Source organism: Dendrobium catenatum, unplaced genomic scaffold, assembly GCF_001605985.2.
Source record: "Dendrobium catenatum unplaced genomic scaffold, ASM160598v2 fragScaff_scaffold_621, whole genome shotgun sequence".
Classification (NCBI taxonomy): Eukaryota; Viridiplantae; Streptophyta; class Magnoliopsida; order Asparagales; family Orchidaceae; genus Dendrobium; species Dendrobium catenatum.
In genome coordinates this window covers 2,242,185-2,268,575 of record NW_021319083.1, presented here as the reverse complement: position 1 = coordinate 2,268,575, position 26,391 = coordinate 2,242,185, and the positions used below count along the sequence as shown (strand labels likewise).

General features: G+C 38.8%; 1 protein-coding gene across 3 annotated transcripts in view; it reads right to left on the bottom strand.

The window, feature by feature from the left end:
- The window catches only part of LOC110101098, a 35,220-nt gene extending 9,202 nt beyond the window's left edge, over nucleotides 1-26,018 (bottom strand). For 2 of the 3 annotated variants that reach the window (XM_020828873.2, XM_028695086.1), the window contains exons 1-6: nucleotides 25,705-26,018; nucleotides 25,501-25,603; nucleotides 17,889-17,949; nucleotides 17,644-17,751; nucleotides 12,052-12,168; nucleotides 3,029-3,388 (exon numbers count right to left, since the gene is read on the bottom strand). In XM_020828873.2, coding sequence (XP_020684532.1) covers nucleotides 3,029-3,388; nucleotides 12,052-12,168; nucleotides 17,644-17,751; nucleotides 17,889-17,949; nucleotides 25,501-25,541 — 687 coding nt within the window. In that variant the 5' untranslated portion in view covers nucleotides 25,542-25,603; nucleotides 25,705-26,018. Of the gene's footprint in view, nucleotides 1-3,028; nucleotides 3,389-12,051; nucleotides 12,169-17,643; nucleotides 17,780-17,888; nucleotides 17,950-25,500; nucleotides 25,604-25,704 lie in introns of those variants that run through there. The other variant, XM_028695085.1, reaches the window with a different exon arrangement.
- Between the last annotated feature and the right edge of the window lie 373 nt (nucleotides 26,019-26,391).

Genomic DNA, 26,391 nt, shown 5'->3' with positions numbered 1-26,391 from the left:
ATGAATAAATTGTCATTATTATTATGTTAATTTTATTACTTTTAATTATATTATTATTTATTACGTCATCCGGTTCGACCCCGGTTCAACCGGTCGAACCATGAACCTCTAATTCTTCCGGTTCGTTGTCCGGTCCGATTTTCACAACCTTGATATTTAATATAATATATAAATTTATAATATTAAAAAATTATATTATATTATTAATTCTTATAATATAGATTATAACAAATTTATAATATACATTAAAAAAATTTGCAGCCCAACCAACCCAAATTCATAGCCCAACTAGCCCAAATGTGCAGTCCAACTAAGTCCAATGCATATTCTAATTCATATAATATTTATGCAACTTTTTAATCCCACATCATATGAAGAGTTTGAGGTAGTTTTACCCTATATATAATGTAAAGTACACACTTTTTACAAACCACATTATGTGAGATAACATGCATATATTATGGTGTAATTAATCATCATATTTAATAAAAAAATTAAAAAAGTTAAAAAAATTAAAAAAGTTAAAAAAATTTAATAAACTAAAATATATTAATTAAATTTTGATTAAAAAAATATTTTTTTATAGAACCTACTTATTCTTTCCAACCAGAACCGGTTCATCGGTTGAACCGCCGGTTTTTGCCGATTTGATGTGAAGCCGGTTTTTAAGGTAGATTAGACCGGCCAACCCGACCGAGGGTTCATGGTTGAATTGGCAAGTCCAGTTCAATTTTTACAGCTATGCATAAATAATAGAGCATAACATATAGAAAGTTACTTTACAACATCTAGAAAGTTGTTTATTGAATAAAAATCTCTTTTAGATGGCAAGATATTTAACTAAAATAAATTTTGTTCCAAGATTGAGTTTGAAGGGCATACTTTATGTAGTATGATCTAGCATAATGAAATCAAAGATATAATAGAACATGATCAGGGCTTGATGGTATGGTAATATCAGGTGAGGTTAAGATTATTCTGGATCTAATCCTAACCTTTAAGACAAATAAGATGAGCATTATGAAAGTATAAGGAGGATATAGCTTAATCTGTAGTTGACGTTGCTTGGAAAAATATGAAAATAGAGTGGCTTTCTATTCCTTCTGACATGCATTAACCAAGAGAATATCCATGTAGGGAGTTTTCAGATTCATGCTCACATTGTTCTCTAATCAATACTTGGCGTAAAAAAAGATGATTTGTTAAAGCTAACTTCCTAGCAAATTCTAGTTTGGATAACATAAAGTTTGTAAGACGATAACATAATGGTAATTTAATACTTAGCATAATGGCAATTTAATCATGTTTATTTGATAACATAAAGTTTTAACATTGTTGTTGTCAGGTCTCAAGCCTTATCTGAGAACAATGGAGGGTTGTGTTAAATTGTCAATAATCAGCATAAAATTTGTCAAATGATCATGACATAAATCCTTTAAACTATGGAAGAGAGTTATTGAGCATAAGTTACGACGTGATACTAATGTTTCTCAAAATCAATTTGGATTCATACTAGGTAGATCTATTATGGAAGCTATACATTTATTGAGAGGTTTGATGGAGAAGTATAGAGAAAATGATGAAGTTTCAATAGATATTTATTGATTTAGAGAAATCATATGATAAAGTTTCAATAGAAGTGCTATGGAGAGTTCTAGAAAAGAAAGGAGTTAATAATGCTTATATTCAAGTCATTAAGGATATGTAGGTAGGAGTTGTTACTTGAGTTTAAACACAAGGTGGTTTAACCAAGTATTTTTCTATTTCAGTTGGATTACATCAAGGATCAACTTTAAGCCCATATTTTTTTGCTTTAGTTTTGGATGTTCTTACTAGACATTTGCAAGAGTATGTATACTGGAGTATGATTTTTGCCGATGATATTCTTCTAGTTGATAAGATTTGAGAGAGAGTTGAAGGAAACCTTGAATTATAGAGATCAACCTTAGAGTCTAATGATTTTTATTTGAGTAGATCTAAAACCGAATACATGGAGTGTAATTTTAGTAGTAATAGATTTAGTAGGGGATTGTGGTTATCATGTCATTACTAGGAGTACACACTTTATATATCAAAAATATATTGTTTAAAGTAATGATGAAATAGATTGGGATATTATTAGTAGAATTTAAGTTGGATGGTTGAAGTGGAGGAATGCATCGAGCCTGTTGTGTAACAAAAAAAAAAGTATCCCTCAAACCTAAGGGAAAATTCTATAAAATTGTGGTGAGACCTGCAATGCTTTATGGCACAGAATGTTGGCCATTAAAGGAGAAGCATAAAAATTGGTTTATTGTTGCAGAGATGAGGATGCTCAGATGGATGAGTGGCTACACTCTTAGAGATAAAATGCGAAATGAGTATATACGTCAAAAGGTTGGAGTAGCTTCAATGGTAAATAAGATTAGAGAGAGTCGCCTTAGATGGTTTGGTCACATAAAACGTCGGCTTTCCAATGATCTGGTTAGGAGAGTAGATGTTTTAGATTTGTCCTATGTTAAGAAAGGTAGAGGTAGGCCTAAAAAGAATTTAATTAAAAATATTAGAAATTGCATTCTTTTATTAGATTTAAATGAAATTTTGATTGTTAACAGGACACAAAAGAGAAAAAGGATTCATGTGGCCGACCCCACATAGTGGGATAAAGTCTTGTTGTTGTTGTTGTTATTTGATAACATATTTTTCATGAAAATTAATTTAAGATGTTTGAATATTTGAGACAAAAAAATAGATACTACATTCTGTAGTGCATGCATTTATAGTGCATGTTTTGCATGGTCGAAGTATGCCGTAAACATAGGCCACAATCTTTGGCCAGGTCCTGAGCATCAGGTTTGTTCTGTGTAATATGAATGCAATAGTTCATGACCTTCACAGAAATGTGCGTTTAGCTCTAAATACTTTCAATATCCATCTACTGTTTTGCGATAGTTTAAGTAACATAACATATTTTGGATGACAATTACTAATAAAATATGAAATATGTCATCATTACAAAAATTAGGAAGAGGAATTGATTGCTTCTTACCTTCATAAGATCTGAAGCATTGCATTCAACAGCAGTGCTTGTGTTTCTGCTCAATGACATGTCATGTCTAAACTTGCGCTTAGGCAAAACTGAACCTTTCCCAGATTCTTTAATAGAAGCCAAAGCCTGAAAAGGTTGCAATGAAAATTTCTTAGACGAACAAAATGTACTTGATATGATGCTTGGGTGCTTCTTTGAAACATTCTTTGGGTGGGCAGGAGAAGCCACTTCTGAACTTTGCCTAGATGATGGTGCACTGACACATTGGTCAAATATACTTCTATACAAAAAAAGAACATGCTGTTCCCGATTGGCTATCTCTTCTTCAAGCAACTCAATCTCCGCAATAAGATCCCTTGTCTGAAGAAAACCATGACCGTAGAAGAAAGTAAATGCCCTTAATCTAAACATTCTTAAAGGAACGAAAATCAGCTAAGAAAAATAACATTATCAACATACAATGAACATATGGAAGAGAATAAATAATTTCAACACCATCAAGAGCTTTCAAAACCCATCATCAAATTTTTAACAAAACAATCTTTTTTGGTTTATCTATTTTCAGAGCAGCCTTGTAAAAATTAAAGAAAACTTAACACTAGCTGTTTCATATTTATGATAACTATCGAAAGCTATGTTTTTGAAGATAATCATCAAGCTCGACATATTTCATTCTGCAAATAAAAAAGTCAAATTAAGGACAACTTAAAGTATTTCCAAGAATCATCAAAGGGACAAAGAAAGTTTCAATGAAAGTATGCTTTGAATTTCTAGCTCTATAGAAGCACAAACGTACACGAGCCTAAAATTAGAGATATTGACCTAAGCAAAACGCACATTCAACTTACCGAAAATCACAAAGATTAGCTTACAGCATACACGTATTCCAGTATTGCTACAACCACAGTTCATGCTATGTTGCAATAACTATAGAGAGCAAGGAAAACAATGCATCACATTCTATGCATTACGTTATTAATTTTTGTTGACCCATATACCAAGAAACACATAAAAAGAGGCGAAATCGGTGACTCGAGCAACGATCGATGGGGGCAACACATCACTTAAGTGGTCAAACAACCTCCGATCACCAAAAAGATAGCGACATTGTGATCAGAGAGTCGAATTTACTTAAGAGGGTGTCCCTCTTAGTCAAATCAGGTAAAAACTATCAAAATCGGCGACTGACGTCTGAAAATATTGCGTAACATTACCTAAACGATGTTCGATAGCAGAATAGACTTTGTCGTCGTGTTCAGAACGTCCAAATTACCTAAAAATGACTGTAAATTTGCCCAACAAGCCTTGTATGGGAAAATCAGCATGGATATCAAGGCGACGATGGCACGGGTTATGGGATGCCGACACACAAATCGATGCACAAAAATTGAGGAATTTTACACATGCTCAAATCCCTGAAATCCTGCTCAAATAACTGTTGTCCGGCACCGCTCACGTCCCTTCATTCAATTGCTGTGACTCGTCTCGATCGATCTTTGCTCTTGTCAATAAAATGGGAATAAGTGGAGCTTTCTATTCTTCTTTCACTTCACGACCGCCTCCAAGTATCCCGCAGCCGACCGGTCTCCATATACCGAAGCCGAACACAACTGCCCCAGTTCTGATCCCTTCCTTCCACGCTCAATCGGTCTAATCTGTGAATCTTCAGCAGCAAGCAGTACCTGCAACACAGAGAAAGAGGCGAGCAAAAGGAAAAGCAGAGAAGGAAAACTGTGGAAGAGCTTTTACTCTAGTCATATTTTCTATGTATGACCGGGTACAGTGTGAGTATATAAAGAAGAAGAGCTGAGCTGGCAGCCGTTAGTAAGTGGGCTACAGGAGGTCATCAGGGTGATGGTGGAGACCGAATAGACGGTTAATGTCAGAGAGAGTACTCATGAATACATGTGCTTAACATTCCCCCGCAAACTGAGGATCCTGAGGCATGATCGTTAGTTTGGTTCGCAAGAGTTGAAAATGAGGGACTGATAGAGGTTTAGTTAGAATGTCCGCCGGCTGTTGGTCGGAGTCAATGTGATGAACAGCTATCTCCTTGGTCTGAATGTGATGACTAATGAAATGATAGTCAATTTCTATGTGCTTGGTGCGAGCATGAAAGACCGGATTTTTGGCAATTGCGAGAGCCGATAGGTTGTCGCAGTATATGTTAGAGGGCTGGGTTTGCTTAACTTGAAAGTCAGCAAGCAACTGCCTAAGCCAGAGAGTATCAAATGTAGCGGCAGCGAGCGCCCGGTACTCAGCCTCCGTGGATGATTTGGCCACAGTTACTTGCTTTTTGACACACTAGGAAACCAGAGTTGCGCCAAGGAACGAGCAAAATCCGGTAATGGATTTACGGTCGGTATGGTCAGAGGCCCAGTCGGCATCAACGTATGTGTTTAGGACTGGTTCTGAAGAAAGAATTGGGAGACCGAAGTGTAGTGTTCCTTTCACATAATAAAGTAGGCGTTTTAGAGCTTGAAGGTGAGCGACGAAGGGGTCGTGCATATGTTGACAGATCCTGTTGGTAGCGAAGGCGATGTCGGGGCGAGTAATGGTTAGATACTGAAGTGATCCTACTAGCTGCCGGTATAGTGTAGAGTTCTCCATATGAGGATCGGTAGACGATACCCGCGAATCCTTTAACGAAATGGGGGTGAAAGCGGGTTTGCAGTTTGAGAAACCGCTTGCTCGGAGGATGTCGCTGGCGTACTGAGACTGATCAAGGAAGTATCCTTGAGGAGTTTTGGTAATTCTGATGCCGAGGAACAGAGAAACCGGACCCAGATCTTTAATGGAGAATGCCGAGCGTAAGGATTGAACTAAACTCTGGATAGAGGCGGGATTGGAGCCAGTGATGAGCATGTCATCCACATATATGAGGATGTACATAGAGATGTCTCCCTGCTTGTAAACCAGAAGGGCAGTGGATCCGACTTGCTAAACGCAAAGTCGGCGCTCTGGAGATGCACCGTTAACTTTGTGTACCACTGTTTTGGTGATTGTTTCAGGCCGTATATAGCTTTGTGTAAGCGACAGACATGCTTGGGGTAGCGTTGATCAACAAACACGATGGGCTGCTTCATATAAACGGCTTCTTCAAGTTCACTGTGGAGAAAGGCGTTATACACGTCCAATTGAGTGATCGGCCATTGGCGCTGTAGTGCGATGGTAAGGAGGATCCGTATAGTGGGTAGCTTGGCTGCTGGGCTAAAGGTTTCTCTGTAGTCTATGCCATATTGCTGGTCGAACCCCTTTGCTACGAGTCATGCTTTATGTCGCTCAATTTGACCGTGGGCAGTTAGTTTAAGTTTGTAAGTCCAGCGGCAGCCGAGTACGGGGTGGTTGGATGGGGGAGGAACAAGTGTCCACATGTGTTGTTGGTGAAGAGCACGGATCTCGTCGTTCATGGCAGCACGCCACGATGGGTGTTTATTGGCTTCGTTGAAGGAAGCAGGGGTGACGGTGTCTGTAGTGGTGGCTAGAAGATCAAAATGAATTTTGGGCTTGATTATTCCAGATTTGGAGCGATTTTGCATTGTATGTACAGGAGGTGTAGGCAGGACAGGAGGGATTGAAGCTTGGACAGGTACGGTAGGGAGTGGTTGGTCGGATGTTGGAGCTGTGGTGTTTGGTTGTGGGATAAGTTGAGCATAGGATGGAGGTAGTGAGACAGGGGTGGGAAGAGTGGAAACAGGTATTAATGTGAGGGGCGTGAGATTGGTTGGACGAGGTGGGGCTGTGGGTGGTATTAGTTGATGTTGTTGATATGGAAAGTAGTTCTCGTGAAAGATCACATGGCGAGAAATATGGATTTGTTTGGTAGAGAGATCAAAGCACCTGTAACCTTAGTAACTCGGGGAATAACCAATGAATATGCATTGACGAGAGCGGGGAGCGAGTTTGTTAGGAGCTTGATGGCGCAGCCATGGAAAGCACAGACAACCAAAACTTCGCAGATGATCATATACGGGTTTAGTGTGATAGAGCAGCTGAAAAGGAATTTGAAGTTTAATTGCTTGTGAAGGCAGCCGATTGATCAAGTAATTGGCTGTGAGGAGAGTGTCTGCCCAGAATTGATTTGGAAGATTGGCTGTAAGAAGAAGTGCTCGAGTAATGTCAAGCAAATGCCTGTGTTTACGTTCGGCTAACCCATTCTGTTCGGGGGTATGAGGACAGCTAAGTTGATGCATAATGCCATTGTGATTAAGGAAGGAACAAAGGTTGTGGCTGGAGTATTCCCCGCCGCCATCGGAGCGTAGTATTTTAAATGTTTTTGTAAATTGAGTTTGGAGCATTTTAGTAAACAGTTGAAGTTTAGAGTAGACTTCGTCTTTGGTATGCATTAGGTACAACCAAAAAAATCGAGTATGATCATCAATGAACACAATATAGTATTTATAACCGTTGTGGGCTGAAGTAGGAGCCGGCCCCCAAACATCTGTGTGGATGATGTAAAGGGGTTCGGTTACATGATTAGAAGCTTTGAAAGGTAATCTATGGCTCTTGGCCATGTTACAAAATTTGCAAATAGCTGTAGTAGATGAATTACATATGCTAGGATCTAAAGTTGCTAAGGTTTGTTGTATCAGTTGATGAGGATGACTGAGCCGAACATGCTAGAGAGGAGCTGAGCTGGAATCGGACCGGAGTGCATGGTGAGAGGAGGTGGAAGTGGCAGCGAGAGGGTAGAGCCCATTGCGACTTCTACCATGGAGAAGGACTTGATTGTCCTGCAGATCCTTGATTTGGAAGCCGGAGGAGTCGAACGAAATGGAACAGTGATTGTCAGTAGTTAGTCGATGAATGGAGAGTAGATTATGAGAGGTGGAAGGAACGTGAAGAAGGTTTCGAAGAATTAACTTACGGTTGGAGGGTTGGGGCAGGATACCGTCTCCTGAGTTTTGAATGGGAAGTGTGCTGCCATTGGCGATGGAGATGGAGTCCGTGCCTTGATAGGGAAGGCATTATTAAAGCTGGCTGGCCTCGGACGTTAGATGAGAGGAAGCACCTGAATCAAGCATCCATTCAGTCGAGGGGTTGGCCGCTGATTGAGTGAGCATTGCACGCGGAGGAGGTGCAGTGTAATTGAGATTACATCTGTGCCAGCAGGCCGTAGCAATGTGCCCAGGTTTGTTGCAGATCTGACAGATGGGTCGGCCGTTGCTTGCTGGAGTGCGAGTTGGATTACTAGGAGTAACAGCCGGTGCATTGTAGTTCTGATTGTATCCGCGACCTCTGGTTGATCGAGCCGTTTGAGAGGAGTTGCCTCTTCCACGGTTGGTGCGGTAATTAGCATAGAAGGCGCCATTATCCTTAGAGATGGATGTATCCTGCAGGATCTCTGTTTGTATATTAATTTATTCGCTTGCTAGCAGCGAATATAGAACTTCTAAGCTGATGGGGTTTTGACAAGTTCGGATCGACGTCTTGAATGAGTTGTAAACTGCGGGAAGACCGTTCAGAATATAGTGGAGAATATCTTCGGTCTCAACCTTTAATCCAGCCGCTGCAATGTTGTCCACGATTCCCTTGACCTGGGCAAGGTACTGTTGCATAGAACTGTCTCCGATTGCAACATTATGAAGCTCATTCTTGAGTTGTATCACTCTAGAGCGATTTGTGGGTTGAAGACGACCCTCTAAGGTTTTCCAGATTTCATTGGCTGTAGCTAGATTCAGTATATAGGGTAGTATTGCAGGGGAGATCGTGGAGTATAACGTCGATACCAGATTCTGATCGACTAGTTTCCATAGACGAAAATCTGAAGAGGATTCGTCAGTGGGAGGAACTTGAAGTCCGGTGAGGTAGCCCTCGAAGCCGTTAGCGGAGAATAGCTTGAGGGTTTGCAAACTCCAAATCGCGTAGTTCTCACTATTTAGTTGAATGGTGACTATCTGCTTGATGTTGGAGACCAGGAACTTCAGGGGGGAGGGGACGGTGAACTCTGCCATGGAAGCAGACAGGGAAGAAGTTGTCGTCTGAGCTATTGAGCTTTGATTCTCGGACATCTTCTGATTGTGTTTGTTGTGAAGCTAAAGCTCTGATACCATGTGAATCTTCAGCAGCAAGCGGTACCTGCAACACAGAGAAAGAGGCGAGCAAAAGGAAAAGCAGAGAAGGAAAACTGTGGAAGAGCTTTTACTCTAGTCATATTTTCTATGTATGAATCGGGTACAGTGTGAGTATATAAAGAAGAAGAGCTGAGCTGGCAGCCGTTAGTAAGTGTGCTGCAGGAGGTCAGCAGGGTGATAGTGGAGACCGAATAAACGGTTAATGTCAGAGAGAGTACTCATGAATACATGTGCTTAACATGATCTCCTCCCTCACAGTCGGTCTTGACTCCAGCAAGCCTGATCCCACTCCAATCTCTCGCTCCCGTCACTGCCTTGTTCTACCAAACCCCACCGACCCAGTCCATCCCGATCTACAGCCAAACCCCTCTGTCGTGCTGACTCCACTCCACCTCCGGTAGCTGAACTACCCCACAACCAGATCCCGTCTACAGCCAGAACCACGACTTCTTCTCCCTATTTTATCCACACCCTAGATCCAAGCCCGTCGATCCCAATCCGTCGAGTTGCCCGGCCTCAGTTCTCACGCACGACTTCAGACCAGCCCACATGGATTTCTGACAACTTCAATTTCCATCTTTAGCTAGTCATGAGTATGCTATAGTAACAGCAAATCAATATGGACAAAATTTTAAATAATCTAAAATGATCGTTTAATATCTCATTGAAAATTCACTAAGCATGGTTTAAATTTATTTGAATTACCTGTTTCTTTTATTTTGTTCTGTATAATCTCCGCATTTTAAAAGTGTAGGGTGATGTATCAAATTTTGATTACTAATCATTGTTTTTCATTTGTACATAATAAAACTGCAGAACAACCCTTTACCGTCCAATTGAGGCTAAGAGCTAGCATCCAGCTAGTTGATATTGTTATCAACACCGAAAGTGCTGGAGCCACCATCCATTTCAGTGGACTGAAATTCTCTGCAGCTACTGCAAAGGCTGTCGTCATTCCTACAAATTCTAACTGCTGCTAATAAGAGGATTTCCGTCTTTGAAAGACTATCTCAGTTAAAAACCCCAGCTACAAAGAGGGTTGTAGTCAATGGAAAATTTTATGTGATGACTATTAACACCACTGCTTTATCAAGCAAGCCTGCTACACTTGGAAGGCATAACGCTGAAGCTTCTTCATATGGAGGAAAGTTGATAGAGAGGCAAAAAAGGAAGAAGAATGCAGAGCTACAAGCTCAATAACCATTGCTAGTCCATCCTTCCACACTGCCCGCCCAAGGGCCAGAAGTGAGTGTTCCTATATGAAACAAATTTTCAGATTTGAAATGGATGAATAGGAACAACTCTACCGGTGAGCTGAAGCTGTCCTTCTAGGAGCTATGATCTCGGTAACTACTGATGGTCCATCCTTCCACGCTGCCCTCACCCAAGAACTAGAAGTGAGTGTTCCTATCTGAAACAAATTTTTAAATTTGAAATGGATGAAGATGAACAACTCTACCAGTGAGCTGAAGCAATCCTTCTGGGAGCAACAACATCATCAAGCTTCAATTCTCCAATGGAGAGAACATGAAACGCTGTCCTTCAAAGTATACAGAATACTAAAGGTGGTGAAGAAGAAGAGACCAGTGAAGAGGAAATTTCAAAAATCACCTGTGATAGGGGAAAAAGAAAGGAAAGTTGTCATATGTTGTAGTAATGAAAAAGAAAGAGCGAAAACAAGCCCCACATGGTTGAGCATCGGGGTGTGACACCTGAATCGCATGTTCAGGAATCCACCGCTAAGAGGTCTCGATGAAAAGGGAAGGAAGTATGGATACCGAGGCTTCCCGAAGAGAGAATAGCAGAAAGAAGAATACACTCAGGCATGATATATGGTGCAGCCTCCCAGAGATCCGCCCCCACCAATAAAAACCGTCAGAAGTGGGTACCAAAGAAGGTCTACGATGACAGATGATCCAATGGTCGACACCTTAGAAAATCCTCCAGGGGATCCCATCACTCGCTGATCCCCTCCGAAGAAAAAGTTTACTTCAACCGCAGTTCGCAGATTGAAGAATTTAAGTGACATGCCGCGCCCGCTGATCGACGCTCGAGTCCCCGATTTCACCTCGTTTCTTGGTATATGGGTCAACAATTTTTCACAAATGTATTACAGTAGGCAGGTTGACAGCAAAGCAACAAATAAAGTGGAAGTTAAACCACAAAGTGTTCCATATGAACGGTTAAAAGAATCATGTGCTCAAAAAGGTAGGTCTAAGCAGTTACTATAATGTTTCATCATATTGTGTAGACACAAAGCAATGCAGATTGAAGCTCTAGAAAACCATCGGAGAAAGCATAATCATTTCAAAGACATGATCAAGGACTTTGCTCAAATCATGGCCAGACTTATCATACAATGTAGATAAGCCAAATTTATTCAATCATGACAAATTGGAAGAACAAAATGGAAGTTTTTACTGGATTGAGAAATGCAATGTCACAAAGTTGATAGTGAACACAGCTAGGTAGCAGAGGAAATGCAGCACTAGCAAAACCTGGGCAGATATATGAAAAAGAAAAGAACTGCTAAAAAAAAAGGAAAGGAGATAAAATATAGCTTCTTCTAGATCAGCTATCAGATGTCATACATAGGATGTTGGACGGCTGATAGGACATGTAGCTAATAGACCGGATAGCCTGGATAGTTGTGCAGAGATGGACCAGTTTGCTTCTCTTTTAAACGGTAAAGTATTGTTTAATATTAATATTGACAACTGCAGCAAAATTGATTTTTCGGTATCTCTAAATATTTGGTGAATTCAGTTTTGATTTACCAAAGATAATAGTCGGCTCAGATTACAAGTGCAGCATATTATGATTAAGTTGAGTAAAGTATCATCGTAATTTTACACTATTCTTTGTTAAATTTAAGGTTGTAACTCTTTATATACAAAATACAAGCTTCAAAAATGGCTGTCCCAAAAAGGAATATCCAATTGATCAAACCTGGGTAGTAAAATGTCTGTGACCAGGAGATAAAGTACTAGATGCTCGACCAATTGCTCTCTCAAGCATCAAACGCATACTCTTCTCTTGACGCAAATGCATCTGAAGTTTCTTAATCTGCAAAAGCAATTTAATCAGATGTTCAAATTGCCTACCTAATCGCATCAGCAGTAAAAATAGGGCAGTAGTAACTTTCGAATAAAGATTGACAACTATTTAACCCTAACCCTAACCCTAAAAGACCAAATTCAGATCTAATTCAAAAATTAATTTTGTTCAAACAAAAACCTAGTCAACCTGTTCAACTTAAATGATTCAGCCTAAAATCATGTTTAAAGTCAGAATGCTATGATCATAGGTCTTAATATTCATGTCATCTCAAAATGTAGTGCAGCTTTAACTAGACGTTGAAAATGGAAGCACTGAAAGTAATTACTCTAAAAATTTATGAGCTTCCATACAATTTCAGAACAGGATCTCCACAATTCGTCAGCAAGAAATCACACAAAAATGGCCAGTGTGAAAATCTTCTATAAAGTGAAAGTTGACTTTGACATGGTATTTAACCTATAGATGGTTTTTATTGGAGTTAACTAAGATCAAATTCAAACCATCTACCATAAACAAAATTTAATTCAAATCGAACTACATGCATATGCTTGGAATTCACCACAATATGAGAAGTAAGAATTTGAGCAATCATTATCACTGCGGTCACCTTTTTTAGCACTCCAAAGTTTATATAAAGTTACAATTCGGTTCATATACCAAACTCACATATGATGACCGCACAATTATAATGTTATTTAACTTTTTTGTTACCTAAATTCTAGTTTTTAAAAATAGATAATAACCAAATTTAGATTCAGAGTTTCCTTATTGTTGGCATATTTAGCAGGTGTTAAATAGACTCCTATTAAGGGAAGGAGATTATGCTAGAAGATATTCCCATAATTAAGGATATAATGCTGATGGTTTATTTCTTTATAATACTCTCGAGTGTGCCGATTTGTAGGCTCTCTTACTAGTCAATAAAACATAATAATTTATTTCCTTTCCAATACCTCTCGATATATAATCAAAGTAAGAAAATGCTAACCACTATTGTTATCCTGCATGACCTATTTGTTTGCCTCTCCTTCCGCTCCTGTCACCCAATCCCCAACTTAGCTTACGCTCAACCTTAACATCGTTGACACTCAAACTCATGATCACTCAAATGTACTTCACTTAAATCCACCCCCAACATAGATCGCTAGAGTTCCTTCCCTTCCCTAAACACTTGCTACTACTATCCCATCGAAGCACACTACTTATTGCATGCCACTATCATGGCTAACCACAACACTCACTAAACTAGCCTTTGTCTATACTATTATATCATTTTAAACATTATCTTTACTCATTACTTTGCCACTCCTCCGTTCTTCTCCTCTACTCTTCACAATTTCGATATTAATAAGTTGACCTCCTCTTACACTTTGCCTCCAACTTAGATGGTATCATGGCCTCTTTGACTCCTATACATGTAGTGAAACCTTCCTCCATTATCAATACCTCTATTAAATTTAATATCATCAATTATCTCTTATTGTCACAAGTAGGTGTAAGTTCCTCAAACCCGATTTACTAACAAGCTTACGAGTTGAGCTTATCAAATCACGAATGTGAGCTCGAGCCTAGCTCATATAATATACAAACTCAAGCTTAGCTCGGGTTGGGAGTCAACTCGATTGAAAAAAAAAAAAATCCAATCTCTTCAGCGGTCCAATCATTTGATTCAAGGTTTGATGTCTCACTTCTTCTTCAAACATCATTGGTCCCATCACTACCTTCTCTAGTGAGCTCCTTTGCATCCTCTTCAAATGTCGTTAGTCCCATCACTGCATTATCGTCTAGTGAGCTTCCTTCACATCTTCTTCAAACATTTTTGATCTTTTGCTGCCTTCTCCAGCAAGCTCCAATCGCAAGTTCCTGGAATGTTGATAGTTTCATCACTTCCTTTTGCAACAAACTTCATTAATGAGTTTTGGAATGCCTTTGGTCCTGTCACAACCTTCTCGAACAAGCTCCAATCGATTCCATCTCTAACAATCTCTCATCTAAAGGGTTTTGAATTTTTGGCTAGGCTAGCTCGAACCTTCTCTTATTCTAGCAAGACGAACTTGACTCAAGTTTGAATTTGGCCTGCCATTGGGTGAGCGAGCCAAGCTCAAGTTACCCCTAGTTCAAGCTTTACTCAACTTGTTTACACCACTAATCATGGGCCATTAGATTTACTGTTGGCTTCCATGACAATCTCATTAATGGAGTGGGCAAAATGGTGAACCGAAGTTTGGAGACCTATTTGAGGTGTTTTGCTTTTGAAACACTACGGATGTGGGCAAAATGGTTGCCATGGGCCTAGTCTTGGTACGACACTTCATACCATTCTACTTCTTAGATGACTCCTTTTAAGGTGTTGTACGAAAGAGAACCCCCCACACTTAGTGCATTTTGGGAGAAGAAGCACATCAGTCTTTTTAGTTGAGCAATACTTGGAGGAGAGGGACAAGGTGTTTGAGGAGTTAAAGAAATATCTGTTGAGGGCACAACAAATAATAAAATGGTAGGTAGATACACATAGGAGAGACATCCAATATGAGGTGGGGGAGAAAGTGTTCTTGAAACTAAGGCCATATAGGAAGAAATAAGTTGCTAATAGAAGGAACGAGAAATTGACCCCGAGGTATTTTGGCCCCTACGAGATTGTGGACAAGATCGGAGCAGTGGCATGTTAATTAAAGTTACCCCCATCTGCCACCATACACCCAGTCTTTCATGTGTCGCAGTTGAGAAGAGCTCTAAGGGAGCATGCAGTGAGTGCGGTGTAGCCAACTACACTGACAAAGGAGTTGGAAGTGGTCTTAGAACCACTAGAGTTAAGAGGGGCCAGATCGGACAAAAGGGAAAACAAGGAAATGCTTATCAGATGGAGGGACCTTCCCAATTTCTAGGCCACTTAAGAGCCATATGAGAGAATGAAGCTACAGTTTCCTTCCTTTCACCTTAAGGATAAGGTGAGTCTTTGAGAGGAGAGTAATGTTAGGCCAGCCCAAGAGGGGCTGGCTGCCCCTATTGAACTGGTCCCTAGTGGACCAATTTTCTATTATAGCCGTCAGCCCAAGGAAGGTAAAGAGAGAGGGTCGGCTGCTCCTATGGGGCCCACACCTTGATTAAAGATAGTTTGGAGAAAAATATTTGAATTAGGGGCTGTTTAGGGATTTTGTATTACTCCTTTGGCTTTAATTAGTTGCTAATGTTAGAATTAGTGTTTCATCTTGAGTTTGAAATCAAATTTGAGATCGTGGGGTTGTTCCTTTGGGCTCTAGGTTTGGCTAGAGATTTGGAGAGTTGTTTCTTCCTCTCGAATTGAAGAAACTTGTATCGTTTGTTTGTTTTCCTGCATTGGCTAGTGGAGTCCTTCATTTTTCTCTCAATTTTCTCCATATTTCTCGAAAGGGTTGTTGTATCGTGGCTGTTTTCTGCTGCAATCAACAGTTTTCCTGCTGTTTGTCACCAATCACTGCTAATTTTGCTTGCGAACTCAAGTATTTCCTATCACACTCATGAAACAATATTGTTGGAAAAGAAAACCAAAGTTGGCCAAACCAATCTCATGAATATAATCCCACCAAACTAATAAGTGAAATGATGTAGAACATACATGCAAGAATGATTTAGATTAAGAAAATTTGCACGCTTAATATTTCGAGAACAATATTAAATAAAACTTATGCTGATTTAAACGCTAAGATAAAATAATAAGACGATTAAACAAGTTTAGGCTAAATCACATGCATAGGAGTTAAGGTCGTAAAACAATCAATTAATCTAACATTGCGTGCGTGGTTGGTTTTCAACGATAATCCATAAACTAACAATAAGATTAGTCACTAAGAGATGTCCCTCACTTAACTCTCTAATATACTAGACTTTAGCGGATAGAATTAACACTGTCCTAGTGAATCAAATTAAAACCATAATCAAGGATGCAACTATTAAAATAGAGAGTCGGTGCCGAGTTTACCCAAAGACAAGAGAGATAAGCACTCCGGCAAGGTCGTTTGAATGCTGGGAAAGAAGTGGGCAGCAGTCAAGAGCCTTCTCGCACCAAGGAATGGCTGGATCCTGGGAAGAGGTGCAGAACTTCAAGACAGCAGCAATTTTGACCTTGTACATGCCCTGGATAGCACCCCGTAATGCTTAGAAACGTCTTGGCATGCCCCTTGGGCTGCTGGGAGCTATGGACAACAAATCGTGACCTTCCTTGTTGCTGGACAGCAAGACACACTTGATGGATTCGGAGAGAAGCAAATAGGAATTTAGGGAATGATTTAATTGGGAGAGAGATTTGAAGTTGACATTCAAAATAATCCCAAATATGGTAGGGGCGGCTGTTAAGGGCATTAGTGGGGGAATTTAATTAGGAGTTAGTGACTAGATTGGAGGGAGAATAGGGAGAGAGAGAGGGCCGGCCATAGGAAGAGGGAGGAGTTATGTCTAGGTGCAATATATGTGAACCATATGCATTAATTGGAGTGGGAAGGTTTTCTAATTAGAGATTATCAAAGAGGAAATATTTGAAATTTTAATATAGAATTGATTTCAAATAAAGACACATTCCAAATTGACATGAGTTATTTTAGGAAAGTAATTAAGAGAATTTTGAATTTTGAATTTCAAAATTCATGGGGGATTTGGAGGGAAGTGGAGTTTGGGATGAGATCAATCATTCCAACCCAATTTAAAATTAAATTGGGATTAGATTCAAGACTTGCCTAATATGACTTTGTAATTTAGAAAACTATTTGAAATTCAAATTTTGAATTTCAAATTGTTGAGATTAATGTCCCAAATCACTTAGGCTATTTTAGGCAAGTATTAATGATGAGTTAATTCATCATTCAAGGAGAGGGAAAGCATTTGGCCGGTGGTGGAGCTTGGGGGAGTTTGGTATGGATTTGGGGGGTGGAGTTAAGATGGGGAAGTGGGTCGGGTGGAGGAGAAGAAATGGATAATGGAGGCCGGCGGGTCTTGAGGTGGTTGTCGAGTAGGGGAAAATGAGGGGTGGTGGAAACGGGGGCAAGTCAGCGAGGGGGGGGTGAGGGAGGGAAGTGGGGAGAGGTCGGAGGAGATGCGAGGAACAAAAAGTAGAGCCGCGAACCTTGGACCCTTCCAAAGGTTGACGGTTATTGCGATTGCCCACACCTTGGGTCTTCCTTCTTCTCTCAAACACTCAACATTGAGGGAGACAAAGAAAACTCATAATTTTATTAATCAATCATCATCCCAAAATACAAGAGAACTAGCCTATAAATAGGCTTCATGAAAAAAAAAATGACTAAAATACTCTTTGGGCTACAACACCACATGACCACCCCTAGGGGTAAAATGGAAAAAACAGAAATATAAAATAAACTAATACATAAAACACATAAAAAAAAACTCCAGATCGTAGCCACTGATCTCTGATGCCTCACCATGAAAAGCTAATAAAGTAATGTCTAAAACAATCAGCAAATATATGTTGAGTGCTTAAAAATGCCTTACATCATTTTCCAAGGAAGCTCGATGATCCGTTGAATAATCATTATTAATGTTACTTGAATTTTGATGTTGATCTTCTAACCCATTTGGTTTTCCTGAACTATGTAGGTTCTGCCAATTTTCAAAACAAATTAATAACCTGTCATACACATTCAATGTCATTTTGAAATACACAGCTTCCAGACGATGCACAAATAAAATTATTTAAAAATAGCTTTTCATATGTTGACAACAAAGTTTGGTTTTACCTGAGAAGTGAAATAGCCTTTTCCCAAGCAATATGAAGTTTCTAGGTTCTTATCAGAAGTACTGCAAGAAAAATAATAACACTAAAATGCTAAATCTAGTATTGTTATTAAGCTAATCCACTTGCAATCCAACGAACCAAAAAAGTACAGTACAATTGTTAATTTAGGCATTTGGATCTTTTTAGGAAAAAGCAAGTTTGCGACACCCAACTTGTAGAAAAATCGGCATTGCTTTAAATCTCAAGAGAAAAGATGAAGTAAACCTGCAGATATAGTGTAAGGGTACTCTTATTAAGGGTGACAACCTAAAAATAAATGCTTTAAATTACCTACAAATGGATGGATCAGAACTAGCAAAAAACAGTAAATTCCTCCTCTTTACCTCTCATGATAATAACAACAGCCTCCACTTCAACTCTCAAGATCATTGGAAGAAGAAAGGTTTGGCTGCTTCGGTAATAGGGAAACAAGTCCAAGGGGGGGTGCAGGAGAGAGTATACTGAAGAGTGGAAGACATGTTTCCATTGTCTTATTCTTCTAACCACATCTGCTCAACTACTTCGTTTACCAAGTTTGACACTTTTTCTCTTTCAAAAAACTGTGCTACAAAAATAGTTGCTACTATGAATTAAAAATTCACTGATACTAATGTTCTAAACACATGCCATAAGGTTTTTGTATCTCAATTTAATTTAAGATGACGATAACCAATCTTTAATTTTAAAGAATGCTTTTGTGAAATGGAAACAAGCATCCTTCCAAGCAGTGGTGAAGCCAAAAATTGTTTTAGGGGGGACCAAATTTAACCTTTCTTGAGCTGTTTTTTATATTCAGATTCAATTAATCACTTTAATATTTATATGTATTATAAAAAATCAATATATTCTATAAAGACATGCTTGCAAATTGAAGAAGGAAATTTTTTTTTTTTTTTGGGAAATCGCTCATGGGAAGTGCCTGATGTGGACTTTTTTAAATTTCAGAGGGGAAAGGGGGGGGGGAGTGCCCACCTAGTCCCCACTTTAACCATGCTTGAGCTGATTTTTATATTCAGATTCAATTAATCACTTTAATATTTATATGTATTATGAAAAATCAATATATTCTATGAAGATATGCTTGCAAATTGAAGAAGGAAATAACTTCTTTTTTTTGGGAAATCGCTCATGAGAAGTGCCTGATGCGGACCTTTCTAATTTCGAACTTTACGGGGGGGGGGGGGGGTTGGCCAGTGCCCCTCTCTCTGCCCTGCTTCCAAGTACATCTATTTATCACTTCAGGTATTTCAAGTGGCGTCTATTTATTACTTCAAGCATATTTATTTTTAGTAAAATTCCAGAATAACAAATTTCTTATATTTGTCATCTTGTTGCTCAAGCTCGTCATCATCATTAGCCTTATCCCAATTATTGGGTATCTTATCAATCCTTTTTTTACCTTCTTTACTGAGTGCTACAAAAAATTGAACTTTTTCTATGCAAATCTTTTTTAACAGTTCTATCCATGTTACCTTAGGTTATTTATTTTTCCTTTCCAATCCTTTAACTCTAATTTTATATGCTTGATGCTGATCTTTCTAATTTCGATTTTTTTTTTTTTTTTTTTTTTGGGGGGGGGGGGGGGGGGGGCCACGTGCCCCTCTCTCTGCCCCTGCTTCCAAGTACATCTATTTGTTAGTAATAAATAACTCTAGAAGTTTCTATTTGTAATTATATTAGGTTCTTGATATCGTGCTTACGTGTACAACTTTATTTTCTATATAAGGACTGTAGTTTGTACTCAGGAGACAGTAAAATACAATTCTTATTTTCTTTATTTCGCTTTGCTCTATTCTCGACCTGTTACCTTACGGTCCATCAGGTTATCATGGTATCAGACTGATTCTTTTTTCCCATCCTCTCGGTTTCTTCTCCAAATTTTCTCGTTTGCTTGTCTCTGTCACTTGTCTCGCCTCGATCCGATGCCGAACTCCTCAAGCTTCTCCACAAATGTGAATTCTACTGTCTTATCAACTCAACTTCTTCTTCCTCCACAACTCATCTTTCTTATGAGTAATCTCAAGAAATTAGTTCCAAACTCCTTGACGCCCGATACCTATCCGATTTAGCGATCTCAAGTGGAGAAGATTTTTACGGCAAATGGTTTCAAAGGGTTCTTGGATGGTTCTTTGCCTTGTCCAACGGCATCCACTGAATCTCGTGATCTTTGGATTCTCACTGATCAAAACCTAGCTGCTGCACTATACTCGATAATTTCTCCATCTATCCTACCATACGTGCTCTCTCTAAACCATTGTCACGATATCTAGCAAACGCTTGCGAATCGGCTGCAATCAAGAACCCGATCGCGTGTTATTCAGCTAAAAAACGATCTACATCATCTAACCAAAGGTGATAAAACGATGACTGCTTATCTTCTTGAAATCAAATCCAAGGTCGATTCTATCGCCGCAGCTGGGTGCCATATCGATCCAGAAGATGTGATCCTTTGTACTCTAAATGGACTTCCCGCAACGTATCAAGCTTTTAAAACTGCAATCCGAACAAATCTCCAACCCCTCAGTTTGGATGACTTGTACAGTTTGCTTTGCACAGAAGAACAAAATCTTCTTCAAGAAGCTGCAAATGATCTTCAGCAACTTCATCTATCCAATAATACCACGGCTTTACTTGCTTCCCGTGGACGTGGTCGTGCAAGATCCAACACATACTGTGGCAAACGAGGCCGCGGATCGAATACGACCAACAACCGTGGTGATAGATCTACAAGAACCATCACCTATCAAATTTGCTCGAAAAATGGCCATTCGGCCATTCGTTGCTGGTATAGAATAGACTTTAGCTATAATGACGACACATCCAAGACTGCGTTATTTACCATACCAGAAGACTCACGTTCCTCGAGCTGGGTTCTTGATAGCGGAGCGTCCGCCCACCTGACGGCAGATTCTTCTCAAATAACCTCAACCGAACCATATAAAGGTACTTCTCAAGTTACTCTTGGAAATGGTCATCAAATCCCTATCCATCAAACAGGGAAAGGTATATTACCTACTCATACAGGTAATCTTGTATTACATAATATACACCTTGTTCCAAATTTATCTTTTAATTTGTTATCTATTAATAAATTGATTCAAGATAACAATTGCATTATTCTTTTTGATACTAACGGTTATCAAATTAAGGATTCGAAGACCAATCAGCTTCTTCTTCACGGTCCATGCCATAATGGCATATCTCCTATTCGGTCCTCCATACAACCGGCAAATCTTGCTCTGCTCTCTGTTCAGACGATTCCTGATCTCTGGTATAGAAGACTTGGACATCCAGCTCTATCCACGCTACAAAAACTGTCTCGTTTACATTCTTGCATCTACACTACTTCTTCTAGCAAACATTGTAATTCCTGTCATTTAGCTAAAAGCAAACAATTACCATTTCACGCTTCTGTCTCGCACACTAGTAAACCTTTTCAATTAGTTCATTCTGATGTGTGGGGGCCTTCCCCGACTACGTCTGTTCAAGGTTACCGTTACTTTGTGTCTTTTATAGATGATTACACAAAATATTGTTGGGTTTTTCCGATTTTTCAGAAATCTGCTGTTACTTCTGTTTTTATTAATTTCCATAAAATGATTGCTTGTCAATTTGATTCCCGGTTATGTATCATTCGAACGGATGGCGGCGGTGAGTACTTAAACAATAATTTTAAAGTCTACCACACCAAATGGGGCATCAAGCATGAGTATTCTTGCCCATATACCTCGGCTCAAAATGGTGTAGCCGAGCGGAAAAATCGTCATCTATTGGAAATGGTTCGTAGTTTATTCACTCATTCAAACGTACCTCCATCTATGTGGGTTGATGCCATACACACGTCTGTTTATTTAATAAATCGCTTGCCCACTGTAACCTTAAACCACAACACTCCTTATGAAAATTTATTTGGCAAATTACCTGAATACAAGCATTTAAAAGTTTTTGGTTGTTTATGTTATCCATGGCTACGTCCTTACGCTAAATCTAAACTATCCTCTGTTTCTATACCATGTGTGTTCATTGGTTATGCTACTAACCAAAAAAGTTACCGGTGTTTGGATCCTAAAACTCAACGAGTTTACACTTCACGGCATGTTCTGTTTAATGAGAACAGTTTTCCTTTCCAAGAACACTCACGTAAGTCCTCCACTACTGATACCAACTCAGGTATGTATCTGCCACCTCTATTATTGGTTCCTACACATTCCATTACAATCAGTTCTCCTTGTGCCTCTCCATCTGTTTCTCCCTCATCGAATCCCCAGTCTACTACCTCCATTACACCTGTGAGTTCTCCGACTGCTGTTCCAAATACTGCCAGATCCAGACAAATCACGCACCCGATGCAAACCAGGTTTCAAACTAGAACTCTGAGGCCAAAGAAAGTTTTTGATCTAACTCATCAAATCACTGAGGCTGATCCAACCTCGTATAGTCAAGCAATCAAAAAGGAACATTGGCGTCAAGCAATGTCCACAGAATTTCAAGCGCTTCAAGCTCAAGGTACTTGGGAATTAATTCCCCCTGATCCAAATTTTAATGTATTAGGATGTAAATGGATTTTTCGCACAAAAAACAAATTCAAATGGTACAATTGCTAGATATAAAGCTAGATTAGTTGCTCTCGGTTACAATCAAGAATTTGGTATAGATTATACGGACACATTTAGTCCAGTAGCTAAAATTCCTACACTTCGAATTCTTCTTACTATTGTGTTACACCTAAATTGGCCCTTACACCAATTAGATATCTCTAATGCTTTTTTACATGGTTCTCTCACTGATGTGGTTTACATGAAGCAGCCTCCCGGATTTATTGATAAAGATAATCCAACTTATATTTGCAAATTGAACAAAGCCTTGTATGGTTTAAAACAGGCTCCTCGGAAATGGTTTGAAACCTTCACAAGTTTCTTACATCAGTTCGGTTTTAAAACCAGTAATTCGGATCCTTCCTTATTGATATATTCTAAAAATAATTCACTAATGTACATTTTAGTGTATGTAGATGATATCATCTTAACAGCGAACACTCCATCAAAACTTGCCGATCTTTTGGACAGCCTACATAAACGATTTAACATGCGAAATTTGGGATCTCTTCATCAGTTCTTAGGCATAATTGCTGAGAAAACTGATACGGGTTTACTGCTCCATCAATCAAAGTATGCAAAATCCATTTTGGCTCGGGCTGGCATGACAAACTGTAAACCTTTGGCAACCCCTTCCAACCCCAAAAACAATGCTCTGACTGAATCACCGTGGTTTTCAAACCCGACATTATACCGTCAATTAGTAGGAGCTTTGCAATACCTGACACTAACTAGATCTGACATTGCATATGCTATAAACCGAGCAAGTCAGGCTATGCATAAACCGACTGAACTGCAATTTGCTGCCCTTAAACGCATTCTCAGACACATTCGTGGAACGATTCATTATGGTCTTTCGATTACAGGTAATTCTCTAACTTTAACTTCTTATTCTGATTCTGACTGGGCAGGAGATCAATAGGATCGGAAGTCGACAACTGGCTACTGCAATTTTCTTGGCAACTCACTTGTTTCTTGGAGTGTAAAGAAGCAATCTACCATCAGGTTATCACTATTTATCACTTTAGGTATTTCAAGTGCATCTATTTATTACTTCAAGCATAGTTATTTTTAGTAAAATTCCAGAATAACAAATTTCTTATATTTGTCATCTTGTTGCTCAAGCTCGTCATCATCATTAGCCTTATCTCAATTATTTGGGTTATCTTTATCAATCCTTTTTTTATCATTCTTTACTGAGTGCCACAAAAAATTTTGAACTTTTTCTATGCAAATCTTTTTTAACAGATTCTATCCATGTTACCTTAGATTTCATATTTTTCCTTTCCAATCCTTTAACTCTAATGTTATATGCTTATTTATTGGTGTATTTCTACGTATGTTATGCATGTTCGAACCATCTAAGTCATATTTTTAACATTTTATCTTCAATAAATGTTACACCCACTATCCCTCTAATATAATAAGTCTAGATAAATTTATTGTGCCAAGTATTTCACTTACGCCACATAGTTGTCTTAATTTTTTTTTTTTTTGTGCAGCTTAACTTAGCTATCACTGATTTCCTTTACATCACAACACTCAAATCCATCTAATGTTTTATGTCTCGATGATATTCTTTAATCACATAGTACATTTGAGGCAACTCTCTATTATAACCACACAACATTAACAATGGAAATTCAATCATCATCTATATTCTCTATTTTTTCAATAATAAATCCATGAACTTAAACTTATATCACTATATCTTCTAAGAACAGTGATTGATAATTGTAATATTACACTTACTAAAATTATATCTCATATAATTAATCTTTGTTCTGCTAATCTCAAGTGCTTATATTCTAAATTTTTTTTTATTGTCCTAAATCTATTAACTTTCATATAATATAGATCAAGAAATGTTATCTCATCATTAACCGTTAAAAAAAAGAAGAAAAACTTAAAACACTCCATTATCTTAGACCTAACCAGATTAAACTATCCTGAATTTTCTTTTTCTTTTTCTGAAATCTTTGCCATGCTAAGTAGAGTAAACTGACTTCTTGGAATGTTGGCTTTCCTGTATAGCAAAGGAGAGTGTATTTCTCAAATCATGAGAGAGTTTAAGAAAAGCAATTCTAACAAGTCCACGGATAAACTTGGAGTATATATGTTATAACAAATGGTCATTCACCAACAATTATGGTTTGAAACAAAGTCCTACATGGGATCCTTGTGGGTACCCATGCTCTGCGCGGGTAGGCTTCTCCCACCCATAGTGACTTTCGAGATGCTAGACCCACCCACTTTTCATGATTTTTGAACGCAATCCACCACGAATTAATGGCCCTGAGGCTTGTTTCCCTTTGCTCCAACTGTAAACTTTCAAGCTGCAAATCAGAATTTACCATGATTGCGGCGTGGTTCGGTGATGCGCACAGCGTAGTGAGGATTGCGGTAATATATGACATACGGTGGTTAGCAATGTAAATCAGTTTATCTCCGATGTTGAGTACTCACCCATGAGGCCATAGGCATACCCATACCCTGTATGGGTGGGAAAGTACTGGGTGGGTGTGGGTATGGGTACCCTATGCAGGGCTCTGGTTTGAAATGATAATTGAGGAATGCATTTTCAAGTTTGGAGTGCGCTTTACCAATTTGACAAGGCATTACATCTTATTGCTTCTAGTTCTATAGGCCTCATGGACACTGAATTAGCTTCCTTACCGAATGACTTGAAGAAACCAAGCCAACAATTTTTTTTTGCTACAAAGGCATTCAACAAAAGAGATGAGAACCAAGATAACTTACAAGAATTCAATTGCCTAATCGCAAATTAGGTGCATAATCTCATGTCACTTTGAGATTCGAATTCTCCCAATAACCTTACTAAAATGGAGTTTAATCCAATCGCTGTAACTTTAAAGATTCCAAATCTTCAAGAAGAAAATCAAAACCCAGGCAGTCAAACTCATAATGTCAGGCTGAAAAAAAAAAACGGTAGCCACAAATCCTCTTGCAAAAACGCACCTTTTGGAGCGCCTGTGACGCGTCGAACAAGCAGAAGACATTTTATAACCAGAGAACACACTTTCCCGGCACACACCCTAAGCTTTACTTATCTTCTCCTCCTCTAAGCACAGCCAAAGGCAGAAGAAGAAGCGTCAACGAAATAAGCCATCAAAATCATAACAATCATGATTGAAATACTTCCAATAGAATTATGGTACCGACCCCTATTAGATGAAGAGCACCGGGAGATCTCGTTACGAGAGCATTGAGAGTGGAACTTAATGCGAAGACAGCAAACGAATCAAAGGTTTGAGGGTCGTCGGAGGCGCAGCTCGTTGGCGTGAGGAGTGAATGCGGTGGGGACCTATGGTTGGTCGGGAATTCAATAAGGGACTTTAATGCGACTGGCGACATCGAAACCCCTCCCCCCTTGTTTCTTCCCTCCATCTCTCGTGCTCGTTCTGCGATTCCGCCTCGGAGAGAGAAAGAGGAGAAAGATTCTGAGTTAAAAGGGTCAGAAGAAAGAAGGATGTGCTTTATATATATATATATATATATATATATATATATTTAATATAATATAGATAGAGAGGTTAACACTACAATGCTGCTCCAAAGGAGCTTTCTATACTTCACATTTCTAATAATTCTAACTCACTAAGGACTCTATGAACTTCATTAATCATAGTATAACTTAAATTTTCAAACATTTAGCATATTACAAAGACAAATATATAAATTGTATCAAATTTAGTTCGAGTGAATTCGATTATGTAGCAACAGATTTTATAAACATCTTCCGTAAATGTTATGTGTAATTCCTTAGAGGCGGCATGTAGATTATCATGTATATGATTAAATGTTAAATTATTGTAATTTGATTTACTTAAAAGTGACCTACCAAGATTT